This window comes from Drosophila virilis, chromosome 3, assembly GCF_030788295.1.
Source record: "Drosophila virilis strain 15010-1051.87 chromosome 3, Dvir_AGI_RSII-ME, whole genome shotgun sequence".
Taxonomy (NCBI): domain Eukaryota; kingdom Metazoa; phylum Arthropoda; class Insecta; order Diptera; family Drosophilidae; genus Drosophila; species Drosophila virilis.
The window spans coordinates 22,550,211-22,568,886 of record NC_091545.1 but is presented as its reverse complement, the minus strand read 5'-3'; the positions used below and the strand labels follow the sequence as shown (position 1 = coordinate 22,568,886).

The 18,676-nt window shown below is 37.7% G+C and overlaps 2 protein-coding genes across 4 annotated transcripts in view; both read left to right on the top strand.

Annotated features, from left to right (window-relative positions):
* The first annotated feature begins 15 nt into the window (after positions 1-15).
* On the top strand, positions 16-2,304 carry bora (aurora kinase A activator-like protein bora). The gene is made up of 2 exons (XM_002048228.4): positions 16-418; positions 508-2,304. The coding sequence occupies exons 1-2, from the start codon at positions 120-122 to the stop codon at positions 1,973-1,975; spliced, it is 1,767 nt and encodes a 588-aa protein (XP_002048264.1). The 5' UTR covers positions 16-119; the 3' UTR covers positions 1,976-2,304.
* A 374-nt stretch (positions 2,305-2,678) lies between these two features.
* The window catches only part of MYPT-75D (Myosin phosphatase targeting subunit 75D), a 41,098-nt gene continuing 25,100 nt past the window's right edge, over positions 2,679-18,676 (top strand). For 2 of the 3 annotated variants that reach the window (XM_015175007.3, XM_070208631.1), the window contains exons 1-2: positions 2,705-2,968; positions 3,884-3,982. The gene's annotated coding sequence lies outside the window, so the exon portion shown is untranslated. Of the gene's footprint in view, positions 2,969-3,883; positions 3,983-18,676 lie in introns of all 3 variants that reach the window. The other variant, XM_015175005.3, reaches the window with a different exon arrangement.

Below are 18,676 nucleotides of genomic sequence, written 5' to 3'. Positions count from 1 at the left end.
CGCAACACTGCCGCATTTGAAATATACTGACAGCTGCCTGCATCAGGCAGCGGTGCATAAAACTTGTAAAATTTGCGATCAATTATTGCCAAAATTGTTCAATATATTTGTAGAAAAAAATGTACACAGATGAGGTGCGCACGCCGCAAGCACTCAAGACCAGATACTATGCCAGCCTAAACGAGCTAAAATGCCGCGTTACGGCCAGCGGCAGGCGCAGTAGCAGCAGCATCAGCGGCAACAATTTCACGGCAGCGGCGTCTGCAACGCCGTCGAATGGCGCCAAACCGAACAAATCGAAAAGCAGCCCCCAAATGTGCACAACAGCCTGCACACCGCCCCCCAAACGATTGCAGAAGGTGCGGAATCCATTCGAAGGCGCCTTGGCCGAGCGTCTACATTTACCGCTAATTGCCAGGTAAGTTTTTTTTTTTTTATTGAATATTAGTTTAGGTGTAGCCTGCATTTTGGGCCAACTTCCCTGCTTATAATCCGAATCTCTGCTAGTCCCTCGCTTTTTCAGTGTCGATCTGGCACGCCGCAGCTCTCGTCCACGCAATTTGAATGGGACATTGAGGAAGTGTCCCAGCTGAAGCCTGCCGATGTGGAGCCACACGAGACGCAATTTCATGACTCGCCGGATCCCGAGCAGGAGTCCAAAGCGCAACTGGCCATCAGTGCCTTCTTCAAGGAATCCCACATAGTGCCCAGTCCCGTTGACTGTCCGCTGCGCAAGCAGCGTATTATAATCAATGAAATCAATGACAATACGCCCATATCGAATAAAACCAAACCGCGTTCACGCAACTGCGAGGTCCAGACGGAACTGACGCTGCCGCCGGTGCTGCCCAAAGCTTTGGAAGAAGCGCTGCGTCCTTATCTGCAGCCACATTTGGCTGGCATGCAACTGAACAAGTCTGGCAGCAGTGGCGATGTCTTCAACAGCTCCATGCGTCGCAAGTTGTTCGATTTGCAAAATATCATAGTGCTGGGTGAAATGGATCCGCAGGAGCAGCAACAGCAGCCGCTGCCACCTGACGAGCAGCATGCACAAATGGTGGGCTCCAGTCCGCAGGCCAAGCAGACCATGTTCGCCGGTCGCCTCTCAGACTCGGCTGGCGAGGGCTCCAACAGTTTTGGCTGCCTCTCACCCATACGCAATCTGTGCGGCCTGCCGCCGGGCACACCGGACGATGGCAATGGACCGGGTAGCTCACGCAGGCGAAAGCAGCTGCTGCACGACCTAGTTGAGCTACCTTCGCCCATAGCACCGTCGGAGCATTTGAGCAGACGCCTGCACAAGAGCAGCACCAGCAGCGAGCACGTGACCCTCTCGGAGCTCACGGGCACTGGGCGAGCGGCGTGCAAATTTACGCCCGATCGCAGTTCATCACCGATGGCATTGGAGTACTCGACAGACAGCAGCATCAATCAGCGTGTGAGCCGTTTGCGCGTGAATAGTGCGCGGCAATTGCCGAACACGTCCATCCTGGATGAGGTAAAGCTGGTGCTGGCCGAGCGAGATGATGACGAAGCGGCTGCTGTGGATGCAGAGCCTGATTTTGAGACAGATGAAGATGAGGATGGAGATGGGGATGGGGATGTGGATGGGATGCAATTGTCGCAGCTCTCGACGCATAGTTTTAATTGTAGCTCCAATTCGGATACTCCACGCGGACATCGCCGACATCGTTCCGCAAATCGCAAGAATCTGTCGCAATCCTTTGGCGCCAATCTGCTGGATGATGGGGAACAGCTCGACGAGCCACAGATAGAAGAATATGTGGCACCACAGCCGGAGGGCAGTGTTGAGCCCCCACGTATTGGTTTTTATCGCACGGATAGCGGCTTCAATGAAACCAGCAGCACATCTAATTTTGCCTGCTCCCAGGAGCTGCCCAGCGGCAGCCACTACGAATGCACTTCACTTGATGTCTCCATGGTTTGCTGCTCGACGCCCTCTACACGTTCCTGACTAATTTGCAACAACAGCAACAAATCATATGATTAATATTCCCGTTATGTAGACAAAATTCTAATGCAATAATCCTTCTCAGAATTGAGTTAAGATGAGTCGAAACTGCAATGTAATCCCACCGTATATTACCAAGGCCTTGCTTATCGTTTAGTTTAGTTTATTTTTTAATTGTGTACGTTTTTAGCAAATTTAAATAATCATTGTCCATTTAGTTGCCAAAATAGTTGTTTAAGTTGTCATCGTTTGCAATTTCAACCTAATTGTATTGTCAATTCATTACATTCATTTCTATTTCTTAAAAATAAATAAAAATAATTGAAACAGTAGTTTAATTTCCATTTAAGGCCATTTTAACGTTTAGGCTGAAAATTAAATTGCGCCAAACAGTTTAGCATTAACATAAACATAATCTGTTAATAACAGTTAGCAAATAATAATTGCAGGCATAAATATCGCTTTAACGGGAAACAAGACAATGAAAAAACTTCACTTTTCTTAACTAAATGCAATATATAAAGTTAAATTCCTATTAATTTACCATAATATAACTAATCCAGGCTCAAGACTACAGCAGATCATGTTAAAATTAACAGATCACTTTAACATTGCCAACTTGAGTATAACAGTGCAGATAATCATAACAGTGGCCCGGAGAACACATTACTCAGTTCGCTCGCAGTTTTGCTTTCTAACAGTTTTCAGAGATAAAACGAAAGAACCAATGCTAGCGCTAGTTGTTGTTTTGCCGCCGAAGTTTAAGCGTCGCGAGCCACAACGCGCGCGAAAGTGAGAGAATAAATTTGAAAAATTATATGTTTAATGTATGTCGAAAACATAAATTAATAACAAGAAAGTGTTCTAAATATTAAAAAGCATAGACTTATGCGTAGGACTCGACGCAACGTGAAAAAAAGTAAACTATTTAGTATTTGGTTTGTGCGTGTTTGCATTTAATTTATCCACGTTTGCTGTTTAATTCATATTTTAGTGGTACGCATGCAAAAATACAGCTATATCAGCAAACTGAAAACAACAACAACAACAGCAATAATAGTTAAGACAACCACAAAATTGCTGCACTAATTTTCACCTGTGTATTTTGTTGTTGTTGGCTACGTTTGGCTGCTTTCGGCTTAAGTTGTGTGAGTGTCGGCGGCATGTGTATGTGTGTGTGTGTGTGAGTGTGTGCGGTATGCGTGAGTTGTTATAAATAGGCGAAAGAGAGGGAGAGAGCGTAGAGAGAAAAAGATCACTTCTTGCCTGCATAGCAGTAAAAATACACAAGCGCCAAAAGAAAGTGCAAAAAAAAATCAACCAAGATATACGAAAATATACATATATATATATATTTGTTTTGTAGGGCAACAAATAAATTAGTACACCGACAACAAACTAATGTGTAAATGACTCAGGTGAAATAAATATGTGTTTAGAAAAAAAAAAACAAAGAAAAGGAAATTCAATAAAATACCGGATACAATTGTTATTTGCTCTCTGCGCGAATTAATGAATTGCCTGCCATTTGGCAACACTGTCCAAATTCCTGTTACCAGAAACCAGTTAACAGTCTAACCCAAAACCCGCTTGCTCTTAAGCCAAATCCTATTGGAGCCGCCTGCTGCATCCGTTTTGAGCGAAAGTTTTTTATGTTCGTCTCGCCACGGTGTGCAAAAAAAGAAGAAGAGAAATAATAAATTAAAAAAAAAAAAAAGTGTGCGCAAACCAGCTCTGGCGACTGGCCGCCAGCTGTTGATCGCTCGAACGCAGGAGGTGGCAGCAACAAGGAAGGGGCAAATGCATACAATACAGCAAGAAAAAAAAAAACACAAATCTAGTCAATTAATTGTTTGTGCCGTGAAAGTGTGTGCTCATGTCCATAATAAATACAATTTTTTACAATTGCAGTGTGATTTGTGTTTTGATTGAACGCAACATTGAATAAAACGACAACAACAACAACAACAACAGCCTCAATGCCATTTGGTGCTCTAGCTCGCAATTGAGGTAAGACTTTGATTTGATTGCATGTAGTTTATAAGGTCTGCTATACAAGCAATGCGTACGATTCTTAAGTTATTCAAACAGCGTCCTATGCATCCATTTCGCATCCTTGAAACAAACATCAAACCAAAAGACGCAGTAAAGCAAAAAGCAAAACAAAAACAAACAATCCGCATGGATTTGGGTTACAGTGGGCGCTCGCTAACTAGAACAGTGCGAAACCAAGGCATATTTTGAAGTGGCCATATAAAAGTCATATTTGAGCAATTCCGGCGAAATTGAATTTATGGCCAAATAACTGGGCTTTGTACACGCTCGCACTCGCATGTGACACACGTTTGTGGAACCTTCTCAGCTAGCCGGAGAGCCGGTCTCTTGCGGCTATTGTCCAACTTCCGCTATCTGTGAAGTTGTTTCGTTGGAAAAAGTGTAATTAAACCAAGACTGAAGCCCGGGCAGATAGCCTGGCAAGTAAGTAGGTAGCAAACAAAGAGTAAAGCACATATCGACAACACCAACAACAACAACAAGAACAACAGCAGCGACTATTATAATAACAACTAGCAGAAGAACAACAAACAGCTATAACAGCTATGTCTGGGTAAACAATGAACCCAAGCTGCAGCAGCAGCAGCCGCCTCTCATGGGAGTCACAACTAGTTGTTGTTGTTGTTGTTTTTGTCGGCAGTCGAAAAACCGGTTATCATGAAACTGAACAAAATTCTAAAGCATTGCCATATGCACATAATAGTGCCGCCTATCTACTATTGACTTCCCTCTCTCTCTCTCTCTCGCTCTCTCTGTCTCTTTGGCTCTCTCACTCCAGCTGTCTGCCTCGCTCTAATGCGCATGCGTGCAACTTGTTGCCAGCTGCTGCTGGTGCACTTTCATTAAACGATAGCTCGGCCAGCTACATGAATATGCCTATAAAATATATACCCTATATTATAAGGTATATTAACTACAAATATTACCTTAATATATAGTCATTGAAAACACTCCTATATTAGAATTCTCGAGAAATAGTAGTTTACATTTTTAGAAAATCTAATTTTTAGCAACACTTCATTCTTATAATCCTCCATTTGAACAGAATATATATTTTTTGAAAATTCTTTAAAATTTATCTATTTAAATTTTGAATATAAATAATTATTATTATCAATAGATTGTTTTTATAATTTTAATGACCAAAAGACACAGCCATAAAGAGTTATCACAAAATTAAAATCAACTTTGTTGTCAAAGCGCTTCTCTCTGTAAGCATTTACTGTAGTTCCTTGATCGCTTTACCAACACTGTCACTGCTACTAGTTGCATATTCCAACTGAGCCATTCCAATTGGATTGCTGTTAATCAACAGTTAATATCGAAATCTTTGGCTTACATTTACATTGTCAAGCAAGAGCATTCAATATTCGTTGCTGCTTGGCTGCGGCGATCTCTACTTGATTTTCCTGTTTCTTTGCATATACAAATTCAATTTCTAATAAACAAAATCAAAACACGTTTTTGCATCCTTGTGGCACACTGACATCTTTCAACGTAAATTTGCTTAATTAATATCAAAGCTTTTGCTTTCAGCTTTTGTCCGATTCCCGGCCCTCGCACTGCCGCTCTCTTTCTCCGTCGTTTCTTTTTTGTTGCCCATCTTCCAACATGTTGTTTGTCCAGTTATTTGCATTGATTTGCAAATTTTGCCGTCTCTTGACGTAATTTGCTTAAATTTTTTATTTACCTGTCCGAAATCGATAACTAATCAGCCTGGCTTTTATTTTAGCCAATTTATGAGACAGCTCCATTGCGATTTAGTTGTCGTTCACTCTCAGCCAAGGACTTGCACGCCTAAATACATACATCTGGTTGCATTTAAATACAGCGGTGGCCATATAATTGGGTACACTATTTTCACTATTCACTGCGATTTAATTTTCGTATTTTTTGGTGCATAAAATTAAATTTTTATGCTTTCTTAACTATATTTATAAAGACTTTTATGTTTTTTTATATACATTTATATTTATTTTTACACAAACTCAAAAGGAAACGAAGTGTGCCTAATTTTCTGGCAACATACACATCTGTGCCCCATTAACATGCTCAATATTCTGTTCTACATTGCCTTTGTAATTCAATGCTGTGGAATGTTTCAAGGAAGCGTCTTAGACAGCTGTTTAATTAGTGTGTGCCGGTGGCAGCGGCAACAGCTGCGTTTGCCAAGTAAAAAAAACGGAAAACAGCAGTAAAAATAATAACAACACGAAATATTAATGAACTCGAACATTATATACCCTAACGACATGGTAATATGAAACTAAACTGTCTTAAACCTGTTGCTAATTCTAACTGCATCAAAATACAAGTTAAACAATATCATATCGTGTTTATATATATTATATATGTATATCGTTTTCACACATACGATTATTGACAATACGAAAGATTGTCAAAACAATTTTTTAATATAACACTTATATCTAAAGCAAGAATACCTAAGACTTACCAGAAGACTTACTTGAATCCATGAGAATCGCGTAGAAGGGCAATGTTTTCCGCTTGCTGTGTGATAAATCTTCCATGATGCAGTCAAGGCTGCTTCGTTTCGATATTAAGCTTAAATATAGTTGCAAAACTGAGTGGGGCTAAGAGTCAGAGGGTTAATAGTTGCAAATCTGTTGAAAATGTTATAATATAACACGGAAAAGGGCTCGTAAGCCACAAGCCAGACCCAGCCCAGACCTTGACTTTTGCTCTTATCGGGCTAAAAACAAAAGTTGGCTTATTAAGCAAAATCAAGTTAACTGCTAAACGTATTTGGACTACAAGTTGTTAATTGTTCACTTTGCATTATATTGCAAGTTACCAACGGTACAATTCGCTTGCCCCCTTCGTAGGCACCGGCAACAGCAGCAACAGCTGCAACAGCCTCATCAACGGCAGCAACAGCTTCAAAAGTCAGTCAACTAATTTAATTAGTGACATGTGAATTACTTGCCCAAATCTGTTGATGAACAGGGGAGGGAGCGAGGTTGGCAGGCAGAGGGAGAGGAAGAGTGCGAGGAAGCTGGCAGGGCTGAATAATCGGAATAATGGGTAAAAGTCAACTGATATAATGAAGCTATTGTAAATACAACATGTGTGCATTAGAGATGAAATTGGGCAATGCTGGGAAATGCCAAACAAATAATTCAGCTGAAAACAGTTCAAGCTTGATATGCATTAAAATAATTAAAAACTAGCAAAAGGTCGCCGGTTCAAATCCTAAATAACTACAAATAAAACAAACAAGTTTTGGTTAAATTTAACAACAATTTCTTGTTCAACTTCTGGCTCCAAAGTATAAAGAACTTTGGCCCCAAACATTGCATTTATCTAACAAGTTTTGGTAAATGCCAATTTTGGGCAAAAAGCAAATATAGCCCGATTCTTGTTTATGAAAATATTTTGGATTTACAATATTTTCAGTACAACGGGCAGTTATTGAATTAAATTTTGAATTGTTTTTGTTAAAAGGTTGCAAATGTGACACAAATGTGACAAAACTAAACATTTCATAGAAGCAGCGAACGTATTTTTGTTGGTTCTAATAAATAATGTAGAATAGAAAACATATTAAATTAGTCTGATGAAATCTTTAAACTTCAAATGAAGCATATAAAAATATTTAAAAGCTATAAAAATGAAATTTTAGAATAGTTAATTGCATTAACTAAACTATAAATCAAGTATATTTTAATAGAATAATTAAAGGTACTTAAATAAGTTAAGAAGTCAAAATTGTTTAAGAAAAATATAGTCGAGTAAAGCAATATATCAAAATACACTCAGATTAGTTTAGCAGCTATAATTAGTCCATGTTTAAGTAATCCATGTTTAAATAATCTAAGATGTACCTAAATAAGCTTAGCTGTCAGAACTAATCTATTTTTGTTGTTATTCATCTGTATTTAATATTTATTTTACCTGTTAAAGACGATATTTAAATCGTTTGCATCACAAATCGGTCACGCTCTCATCTCTAGCTGGCCCTCGTCCATCTCTAAATAATCCGAATATATCTCGGCCTGCTTTAGAGTTTTCGGCTAACTCGAGCGGCCTTTGGCTTGGCTTATTAGCGCTGCAAGAAAAAATAATACAAAAAGAATTACAAACATTTTTGTGCCAGTTTCAGTTTGCATTGTTCTACGCTGCGAAAGACATTCAAATGCCCCGAGCTCCCCTTCTCTGAAAAAAAAAAATAAAACTTTTCTATTTTGACATTTTTTGTGGGTGTCCGCGTTGTTTGCCGCCAAATCACATGGCTAGCAGCCCCCTCCTTCCCCCAGCCCTCTTTTGAGTACTGACAAAAACAATTGTGTTTTTGTTAACTAATTTGTAGCTTATTCTTTCTTGTTGTTGTTGTTGTTGCTGCTGTTGGCTGCTGCTGCAGTAGTTGACTTTGTTATTGTTGTTTTTCTTCTCAGTTAGTTTTCCTCTTTGACTTTATCTTTTGTTTTTTGTTTACTTTCTTTGGCTTGGTTTATTTCGGCAATGTTTTATTCGCTTTTATATGTATATATTTATTTTTGAAGTTGAAAGTTCATTTGCCGTTTTAATTGCCAGCTAATAGCTCGAAAGTTATTCGCTTTTATTTTTTTTTTATTACTATTTTTTATTCAAGCCTTGGGCGCAAAAGGCAAAAGTTATGCGAGTCCACAAAGTTTTGCACATTTTCTGCAATTGAGTATTTAACTTTTTGTGAATTGTGTTTCTGGGTCTGAAACTGAGTACTCCATGAATAATTATTGTAGTTAACCCAAGCAAATGAATGGCAATTGTAATTGACACAAAATTTTCTCATTAAAATACGACCAGCTCAGAGATATGAATATTAAGATGTGAACAACTTTTTTCAGACATTTGTTTTAACAAGAAATTGTACAGGGTAGATGTGCAAACAGTTTTGTATATCACCATTAATATAAAACTCTCCGATTTTCTGGCTTACCCTTGAAATATCTTCTTTCGAATTTCACACTTTTCGGAAAATCCATTCCCCCTTGCTGAACATGGGCATTAAGAACTTGGTGGGTGACGTTTCGTACTTAAATTTATTTCCAAATATCTATACGAAATATCGTTTGAGACGTGTTACATGCATGGTAGGCCTGCTTATACATGCATGTATGCATGTTTGTTGTGTATATGCAAACAGGCCTGCATGCGTACATGTATATGCAGGTAGGCCTGTTTATACGTACATGTATGCATGTTTGTTCTGTATATATGCCTGCATGCATACATGTATGAAAACATGTCATACATGCATCCCCAGTTACATCCATACATACATATGTACATGCATACATGCTTACATACATACATACAAGCATCCATACATGCATGCATACATGCATCCATACATGCATGCATACATACATTCATGCATCCATACATGCATCCATACATGCATGCATACATACATACATAAATACATATGCTCATAAATACATATGTGTATACATACAAACATGCATACATATGTACCATACACATATACATATACATACATACCTATATTTGTATTAACACAAAAACTTACATACAAAAAAAAAAACAACAAAAACAAAAAACACTACACTACTAGCTCAGCAGGCAAAACAGCAGAGCCTACTTGAATTCTTGAGAATCGAGGAGTAGAGCACTTGTTAGGAATTCGTTTTATTTTAACTTGCAGCACAGCTTGCAAAAAAGCTTGGACTGCGTTTGGTATTAGAAATCAAACTTGCATCATGCATACAACCTGACATACAGGCATGTACTAACACACATGCCCGTACACATATATACATACATACATACATACAAACAGACATATATAATACTGAAATGCCTTAGTAAAGAATATATACAACAATGTTTATAAATTATCTCATATAAATTTACTTAGATTTACATAAAAAGCTGTCAACATTTGTAATCTAGTTTAGGGATAAATTATTAACTTAAAAAATTGCTCTATAAACATAAAAAAAAAACGAAATGTGCGAAGCGCCGTTTTTTTGCCGCTATTTGTTGTTGTTATATTTAATTATATATATATTTTTTATTTGGTAATGATTAATTGTAATTATTCATTGGGTTATGTTTCTTTGCAAATTATGTCAAGTACACAACTTTTTTCATGAACAATTACACTCAACAGTTCAAAGTTCAGCGGATGTCTTTTGACTAGCCAGCTTATCAAAAGTTTTCCGTCAATTCAGCTTGCACTTAATCCTAGGGACAATTAGATACTTATTAATTAATGTAAAACGTGTAATCAAAAGGTGTTTATGACATAAACAACTTTTTATAAAACAGTCGACTTTTTATTTCATTCAAATTGTATCAATTTCAAACTATTTATTGTATCTTTCGTTCCCCACGCACATCTCTAGCCAAAGTAAAAAAAAGTGTTACACGTGTATTGAGATATTGAAAGAGAAATAAAATATATACAATTGACGATCGGCGGCACTCATGTGACTAATTGGCCCAAAGGCAAACGACAACACGGAAAAACCGACAGCATTAAATTTATAACATTTTAATGGCCAATTAGTGGCAAGTGTGTGCATGTGTGTGTGTGTTTGTGTCTGTATTGTGTGTGTGTGTGTATCAGCGCACATTAAATGTGGTCTAGGACAACCAATGCACACAGCCCACAAAACACACACACACACTCGCATGCACACACACACACACACACCGGTGCACACATTCGAAAATTCCGGGTATGGCAAACAAATCTCGGCGCCCGACATTGAAATCAAACGCGTTTCCGAATTTCAAATTCGAAGCCAATTACCGCTCGGCGGCTGCACAATATCCACTCGCAGTCAGTTGAGCTGGCCATTAAATGGCCAAAATGGCTAGAAATTGCTGCAGAATTTATATATGCTCGACCGCAAAAGAATTTCATTTGGCGCACAATTATTTATGGGTCTCACTCTTGTGCGCATTTTAATGCTATTAACAGCCTTTCCCTGCCCTCCGTGCCCTCTTCCGTCGCCCTCTCTGATGTTGGCCTATAAAAAAAATTTCTGGACTGAGCAGTAGATGCGGCTACAGGTATAACTTGTGACGGTCTTAGTGCTCTAATACATGCGGAAGAGAAATGTTAGACGAACGAAGTGATACCCTGTGCCAAGCAACATGTTTCGTATGTGTATATATCTATATGTGGGTATCCTTGTATAGCTAGAGTGTTTCTGTACATTCGAAGGAGTGTTATTATACGAGTATGTTATACCCTGTATTCGTGTGTATCCTAAGGTGTTCTAATAAACGAGTAAGAGGCTTGGTATACGAATATGTAATACCCTGTATCCAGAAAAAAAGCATTCATATTTTGCTAAAGTGCCTTAATACTTGAGTAAACGTATCCGTCTGATACCCTTTATTCAGAAAATTATACAAATAGCTGATAAACTGTATCCAGTACGAATAGTTAATGTCCTCTACCCTTATATGGCTTATAGCAAAGTTATCTACATATGTTATTTAGCTTTTTAAGTGCCAGCTTTTGTAATGTAACTCTTCGCTTTTCACATTGGCTATACCCGTTTTGTGTGCAGGGTATACGTGGAATAATTTTTCTTTTGAGCATTGAAAGTTTTTTTGACAGCTTCAGTTGAAGTTGCCTTCCTTTTTACGAGCTTTTCACGTGCAAAATACTTTTAACTAGCTACGCAACCAGAAAAGCACTCAGCATGCACTCCCTAATGTGCTCTTCTCTGTCATTCTCATTCTCACTCTCCCCCTCCCGACCCCCTCTCTCTCTCTCTCTCTCTCTGTCTATATATATATATATCTTTCTCTCTCACTCCCACTCTGTTGCTAGTGATTGCAGCTCATGTATATTCTAGAGCAATATGTCTTATATAGAATTGTGTTGTTCTTATTGTTGTTGTTCGGTTGCTTGGGTTGTTCGCTGGCAGTCACGGGTCTATTTTAGTTAATTATCGCACCCGCAGCAGGTTAACTTGACTGCGCTGCCCGGTGCGAGGCAGCTGCCCCATAGCTAACCCGCTTACGCCCCTGCCCTGCACTCCCCGTCCATAACGGACGGACGGACCTGACGCAACTTGACTGATATTTTTGCTCGAATGATCTAATCAGAAACAAGTTGATTTGAATTGTTGTTGTTGTTGCTGTTCTTGGCGTTGTTTTTTTTTTTTTTTTTTGCTGGCAACATTAACGTTGTGTGGGACAATCGATTGCGTTTTGTAGTTGTTTATATTGGCTTCTATATAAAGATACCTGTACGAACAGGTATGCATTTAAGTAAAATATCGAAAGAACAAACCTTGCAAAATATACATAATATACTGAATTATTATATATTATATTATATTCGATTAAAGCATATACTTCAAGGATTCTTTCATGCGGAAGCCATGAACAGACTCAAGACCTTGAATATCATATGAGCATTCATTTCTCCTCTCCATTGAACTCACATTTAATAGTTGGTTTTTTCACATATTTCACGATCTGTTAAGAAGGTTTTCTTGGAAACCGTGCAACACTCTAGAATTGATTGTCATTTCTTATGATTCTTTACTATTATCTGCTTATTATAAACATAGTTTCAATATTGGCTTATCTAGTGGAATATGTTACGGTCATTTCTCATTTCCGGCATTTGTCAAATGTGATGATTATGAAATTTCTAGATAAAATATGGGTTTTATTGTAGGAGTGTGTGTGCATGCCCCCTTCAATATTGCGTTAAATTGCGCTAAGCTATCATCATATAATCGAGCGTTTCGCTTGTCTAACAAAACCCATGACCAAAAACTATATCCACAAATAAAAAGTATATCAATATGGGTATATGAACAGACGGCCTTTTGTTTTAACTGAAATGCCAAATATATTTACAGAGAAACAAAAGAATGATACCCTGTAGGGCATGTAAATATTGTTAAGACATAAATACACGAATAAAGAAATTTGTGTAATTTCTCTATGAATAAATATGACATTCTATTCTAGTGCCAAAAAACAAAGAAGTTTAAATGCTTCGTGTAGAGCTTTACGCGTTTGTTAAATGAATTTTTTATATAGCAAATATGCTCGTTTATTTTTTACTGTGTAAACAGACTAAACCGTTAAATGGTCGAACAAAAAATAAAGTTCTATTCAATTCTATTATCTGCTGACGCTTTTTGTTGACAATTTTTTTTTTATATTTTTTTTTGTAGCGTTTATTACTTTTTTTTTGCCATATCGCCAAATCAACAAATGAAACAAAAAACGTTAACTGATATGGCAGCGAGAAGCGCGTGAATATGCACAGGCAGCAGAGATATATAGAGCGAGAGAGAGAGGGAGATAGAGTGTGCGAGCGAGAGAGATGACTAGTCGCAAGAGGCATTGCGTGCGGGGTCATCAACTGGTCGCGTCCCCCTCCCCCTCCCCCTCCACGCTCCACGTCAAGCGGGCAGAAAACTTTATGACCGTAACAATAATAAACAACAACAAGAACAATACGCGCCAAGTATAAAGAACGTAAAAAGAAAAGTAAGAAAAAATTGAAAAACTGAACAAAAGACCAGAAGTTTGATTAATGAGCGGGCGGCAGGGCAAGTGATTTAAGCCCGCTCGCGGGCCAGGCTTAAAGCAGCAGCAGCAACATGCAGCAAGTGCCAACAGAAAAGTTTTTAGCTTGAAAGAGTCGCAAAATCAAATGTCTACTGTAACAAATTGAGGCTGAGACTAAGCGAAATTGCGCCCGCGGTTACTTCTAAGGTTTATGTGTTTATATTGAGGCCAGTTTCAATAATGAGCGCAACAATATTCGATGAGAGCTAAGAAATTGCTACTTCAGCGCAAATTGAAGCACTTTCTGCTGATTGTGTTGGGCGGCTCTCAAGATCAGAATTTCGGACTCCACTTTCTATATGCAGACCATGGAATGTGTGTCAATCATTGTGGTTAGCCTTTAGGTGTTTGCTAACAATGTGAGGAATACATTTGAATGGGCTTTTTGCAACGTGTTTTTGCTGTGGAACGCAAGTGGATTATATGTGGAATGTGTATAAAACGTACAAAAATAAAGTTCTGCATAATTTGTTGAGCGAATTTGTGGAACGAATGTGGTTTGTGTGTGGCCTTTGACTTTAACTAATGTGGATTGTGTGTGGATCTTATTTGGATAGTAGATTTAGTTTTAATTATCTGGCATTTGTAGGACATTTGGAATTTGGCAACAGTTTGCGTAGTGTGTGTGGAACCTATGCGGTTTTCATATATGAACATAATATAAGACAATATCAGATAAAAACGTACAATTTTGCACTGGCTTTTCTGTGCTGTAGAACGAATGTGGATCGTGTGGTGACTATATGTTTACTGTTATATTTGTTCATTAGCTCCCATTTTTGGGGCAACTAGTGTGTATTTTATGTGGAAGCTATGTGGATTGTGTACACGAAATGCTGCTTATTTCTGTGGATGGCATGTGGAAAGTAAGATAAACATGTTCTTGTGTTAAACTTATTTTCCTAAAAATAATACCTTGTAAAACATATTCAGGTGGATTGAGTTGATTGGATTGCATAGATCACTAAACCAGGTGCACATTTTCTTTGTTAGCCATTTAATAATTTGGTTTAAGTACACTTTTTATGACTTGCTAGGTAATAAAATTTTATTCTTATGACTAACGGTTAATTTTAAAAAATACACATTTTTTCTAATCAGATGTGACTGTATTAAAGCTTGAAAAATTTCAGCTAGGAGCTCTTGAATAAAACCCAGAATAAAATATCTTTTTAACCAATTCCTTGCCCTTTCAATGTCATTCAAATGCCAAAAGTAGTCGCCCTCAAAGCTCGCTCCCACTCATTTGTGCCACTTCATAGAGTCCGTGGAGCACAATATTAAATATTTATTTTGTATCAACAATTTGCAGAGCGACTAACCCAGAATCTATTCTATTATTTATGTCATGTGACAAACAATCAGTAAAAAATGGCAGCGCGAAAACATTAAAAATTTAATTTCAATAAAACAGAACTCAATTAAAGCCAAATTTGCCGCAATAAAAACAAGAACAATTAAAAGCCATGAACTTTTTATACAAATATTTTAATGCGTATATTTACTTAATTTTGTTAAGTGTGACATTTTAATGAACTCGTTTGCTCTCTATAAAAAAGATAAAAATAAAAAACAGGTGCTGCCGCTCTCAACGTCCGGATATACATACTTTTTTTTTGTGGCACTCCACAAATCGCATGGGATCCAGAGCACTTTGTTGGCTCGCAAAGTTGCCGAAAAATGCAATTAAAAATACATTTCCGAGAGTTAGTTGAGTTCAGAGTTCAGGAATTAGAAACTTTGCTGGCCAAGCTAACCCAAGTCACGTTCGGTACGCAGGAAAAACGAAAAGAAAAATGCGCTTGTAAAGCGATTTTCCAGCGCGTGCCACAACAAATTTCCCAACTATTCATAAGTATAGACAATGGGGCGGCCTGTAGCATTGCCATCACCATCTCCATCAGCATCGTCATCATCACCTGCCCGGATACTCGCAGCATATTTCTGCATATCCTGTCGTACAAATATTTTGCCATGTAACAGCTTCGCACTTCAGGAATTCACATTCCACACGTCTAATGCCCAACTCCGTGTAATGCTAACCGGCAACATTGAAAGGAAACTTTGCGCCAAAATAAACAATATCAATAAAATTGATGTAGTTAAAGCACACCGAAGTGCGAAGACCCTATAATGGCTATAAGTATAAGTATAAGTATAAGTATAAGTATAAGTATAAGTATAAGTATAAGTATAAGTATAAGTATAAGTATAAGTATAAGTATAAGTATAAGTATAAGTATAAGTATAAGTATAAGTATAAGTACAAGTACAAGTACAAGTACAAGTATAAGTACAAGTATAAGTACAAGTACAAGTACAAGTACAAGTACATGTACAAGTACAAGTACAAGTACAAGTACAAGTACAAGTATAAGTATAAGTATAAGTATAAGTATAAGTATAAGTATAAGTATAAGTATAAGTATAAGTATAAGTATAAGTATAAGTATAAGTATAAGTATAAGTATAAGTATAAGTATAAGTATAAGTAAAGTATAAGTATAAGTATAAGTATAAGTAAGTATAGTATAAGTATAAGTATAAGTATAAGTATAAGTATAAGTATAAGTATAAGTATAAGTATAAGTATAAGTAAGTAACGTATAAGTATAAGTATAAGTAAGTATAAGTATAAGTCTAAGTCTAAGTATATAAGTATAAGTAAGTATAGTATAGTATAAGTAAGTATAAGTATAAGTATAAGTATAAGTATAAGTATAAGTATAAGTATAAGTAAAAGTATAAGTATAAGTATAAGTATAAGTATAAGTATAAGTATAAGTATAAGTATAAGTATAAGTATAGTATAAGTATAAGTATAAGTATAAGTATAGTAAGTATAAGTATAAGTATAAGTATAAGTATAAGTAAGTATAGTATAAGTATAAGTATAAGTATAAGTATCCGTCCGTCTCCGTCTCCCTCTCCGTCTCCGTCTCCGTCTCCGTCTCCGTCTCCGTCTCCGTCTCCGTCTCCGTCTCCGTCCCCTGCCTCCCCCGTTCTCCCCTGTGTTCTCCCCCTATCTCCCTGGTGTTTTGTTCCCTTTTTGCCGCTGCCATCGTCGCTCGTCCCCTGGCGCGTGTGTTCGCGCGTTGGGGCCCGCTGTGGGCTGGCGGGGTGCACTACCAACCGCCGCTAAACAAAAGGAAAACCATGTAATGGCGGCAACAAAAAAAAAAACATATATATATATATATTTATAAAAACCACGACGCACAGCAAGCACAAACAGGAGCAACTGCAGCAACAATAACAATGTTGCCCGCCAGCCCAAGCCACAGAGGACCAACAGCTGCCGCCCGTCTGGCCGTGGCAGCCGCTAACTGGTCTGTGGGCGGGAGGCGGGGGGTGGGCAGTTGCCAAATGAAAACAACTAAGCGAAAAGCCCGGGAATGGAAACAACTGAGCGGCAGCTACAAAGTGGAACAATGCGACATGTTGCGCTCCAAAGATTTTGGCCAGCAAATTCCGCACAGACACAGGGCCTTGGTTGACCTTTGAGAGGGGGCATGTGTTTTGCAATTTGATAAGCATTGTTTGAGTGTGTGCATGTGTGTGCGTGTGTGTGTGCTATGTGTGTCTGTGTGTGTGGGTTGGTGGTGGAAACGGTTGTTGCGTTTGGTTATGCGGAACTGGATGCGTTTAGGCAATGAACTGGGCTTAAATTAATTTTCGGAGAACACATTTTGCCAGTTTTTGAAAATTTACTGTGCTGCAATTGGCTTCTGAACTGCAGCAAATCGAATTATGCAATAAACGACCTCATGAAGCAGAATCCGCATTGCAGCACAGTTAAGAGGAAAGCACATTTGAATAACCAAAAATGTAATTTAAGTTGAAAATAATATAAGCAACTGAATATTATTCTTGAAAAACCCCAAAAATTTCCGATCATATGACTCATGCGATTTGTCCTTCAAATATGCCCTTTAGATTAAATATAATAATATTAAATTCCTTCGATAAGAGCTTTTGACATAAGTCGAGTTAAAATTAAACGAATCGTAAATAATGAAAATTTATAGATTGTGTTTATTTTTTCTTTTGATAATAACAGCTAACAGTTCCTTATGGATTGGGAAAGCGCTTTGCAGTTTTAGGCAGCCGTTTTTTAATATAAGAAAACTTACCTTTATCTAAAAAAACATACATTTAGCTCACAGATTCTCTGAAATTAGTCACATTTGTGCAGTGTGTAAGCAATGTTATCAGGCATTAGTAAAATATTTGCCCGACTCTCCGAATCTTATCTTGTATTTGAGGCGCCCATAAAGTTGGCACCCTTCAGTTCCAACCCTCTCTCTCTCTCTCTCTCTCTCTCTCTCTCTCTCGCTGATTAATCCAATGCAAAATCCAATTCCATTTGCAATATCTGACAGCTGTGTACAGTTAAAATTATGGACAATTCAACAATCGCAATTCGCGCACTTATTCAAGCACTTAAGACTCAGATTTTGATATAAAGGAAAAGGCACACACATAAACATATACACACCCTTATCACTTGCTAAAAGCGCCTTGTAACTCGCACAAAGACAATATCATAAAAGGCGCCCAGACTTTACAGCTGAACATAAACTATAATTGCACATTATTGTGCCGGTCTTATTGAGAATCAAATAATTAAAAGCTAAATGTAAGGAACCGGGCACAAACAAACCCGACGTTATTATAATAGATTTTACCCTTAAAGGCAAGATAAAAATGCGAGGAATTGTCGAAAGGGCTGTACTAGGAGGATGCCCTATTCCTTGGTCTACTTTGACAAATATTCCAATATTCCAATTTAAATAATAAAACTATAATTAAAATCGTATATCTTTAAAATAATTATTAAAATGGTTTAAGGGCTTACGGGAGTGCACATATTTTAATTATACTCTCTTTCTTTTTCAAACGCTATTCTTCTTTATAATCGCCTTTCTATGCGATTCGTACGAATGCCAGGACGTGTAAATCCATGCTAAAAACAATAAAAAAAAGACATCCTAATTAAAATCGCCTTTCTATGCGATTCGTACGAATTTCGTTTCAGTGAAGCAAGTTCAAGCCAGTAAAAATAAA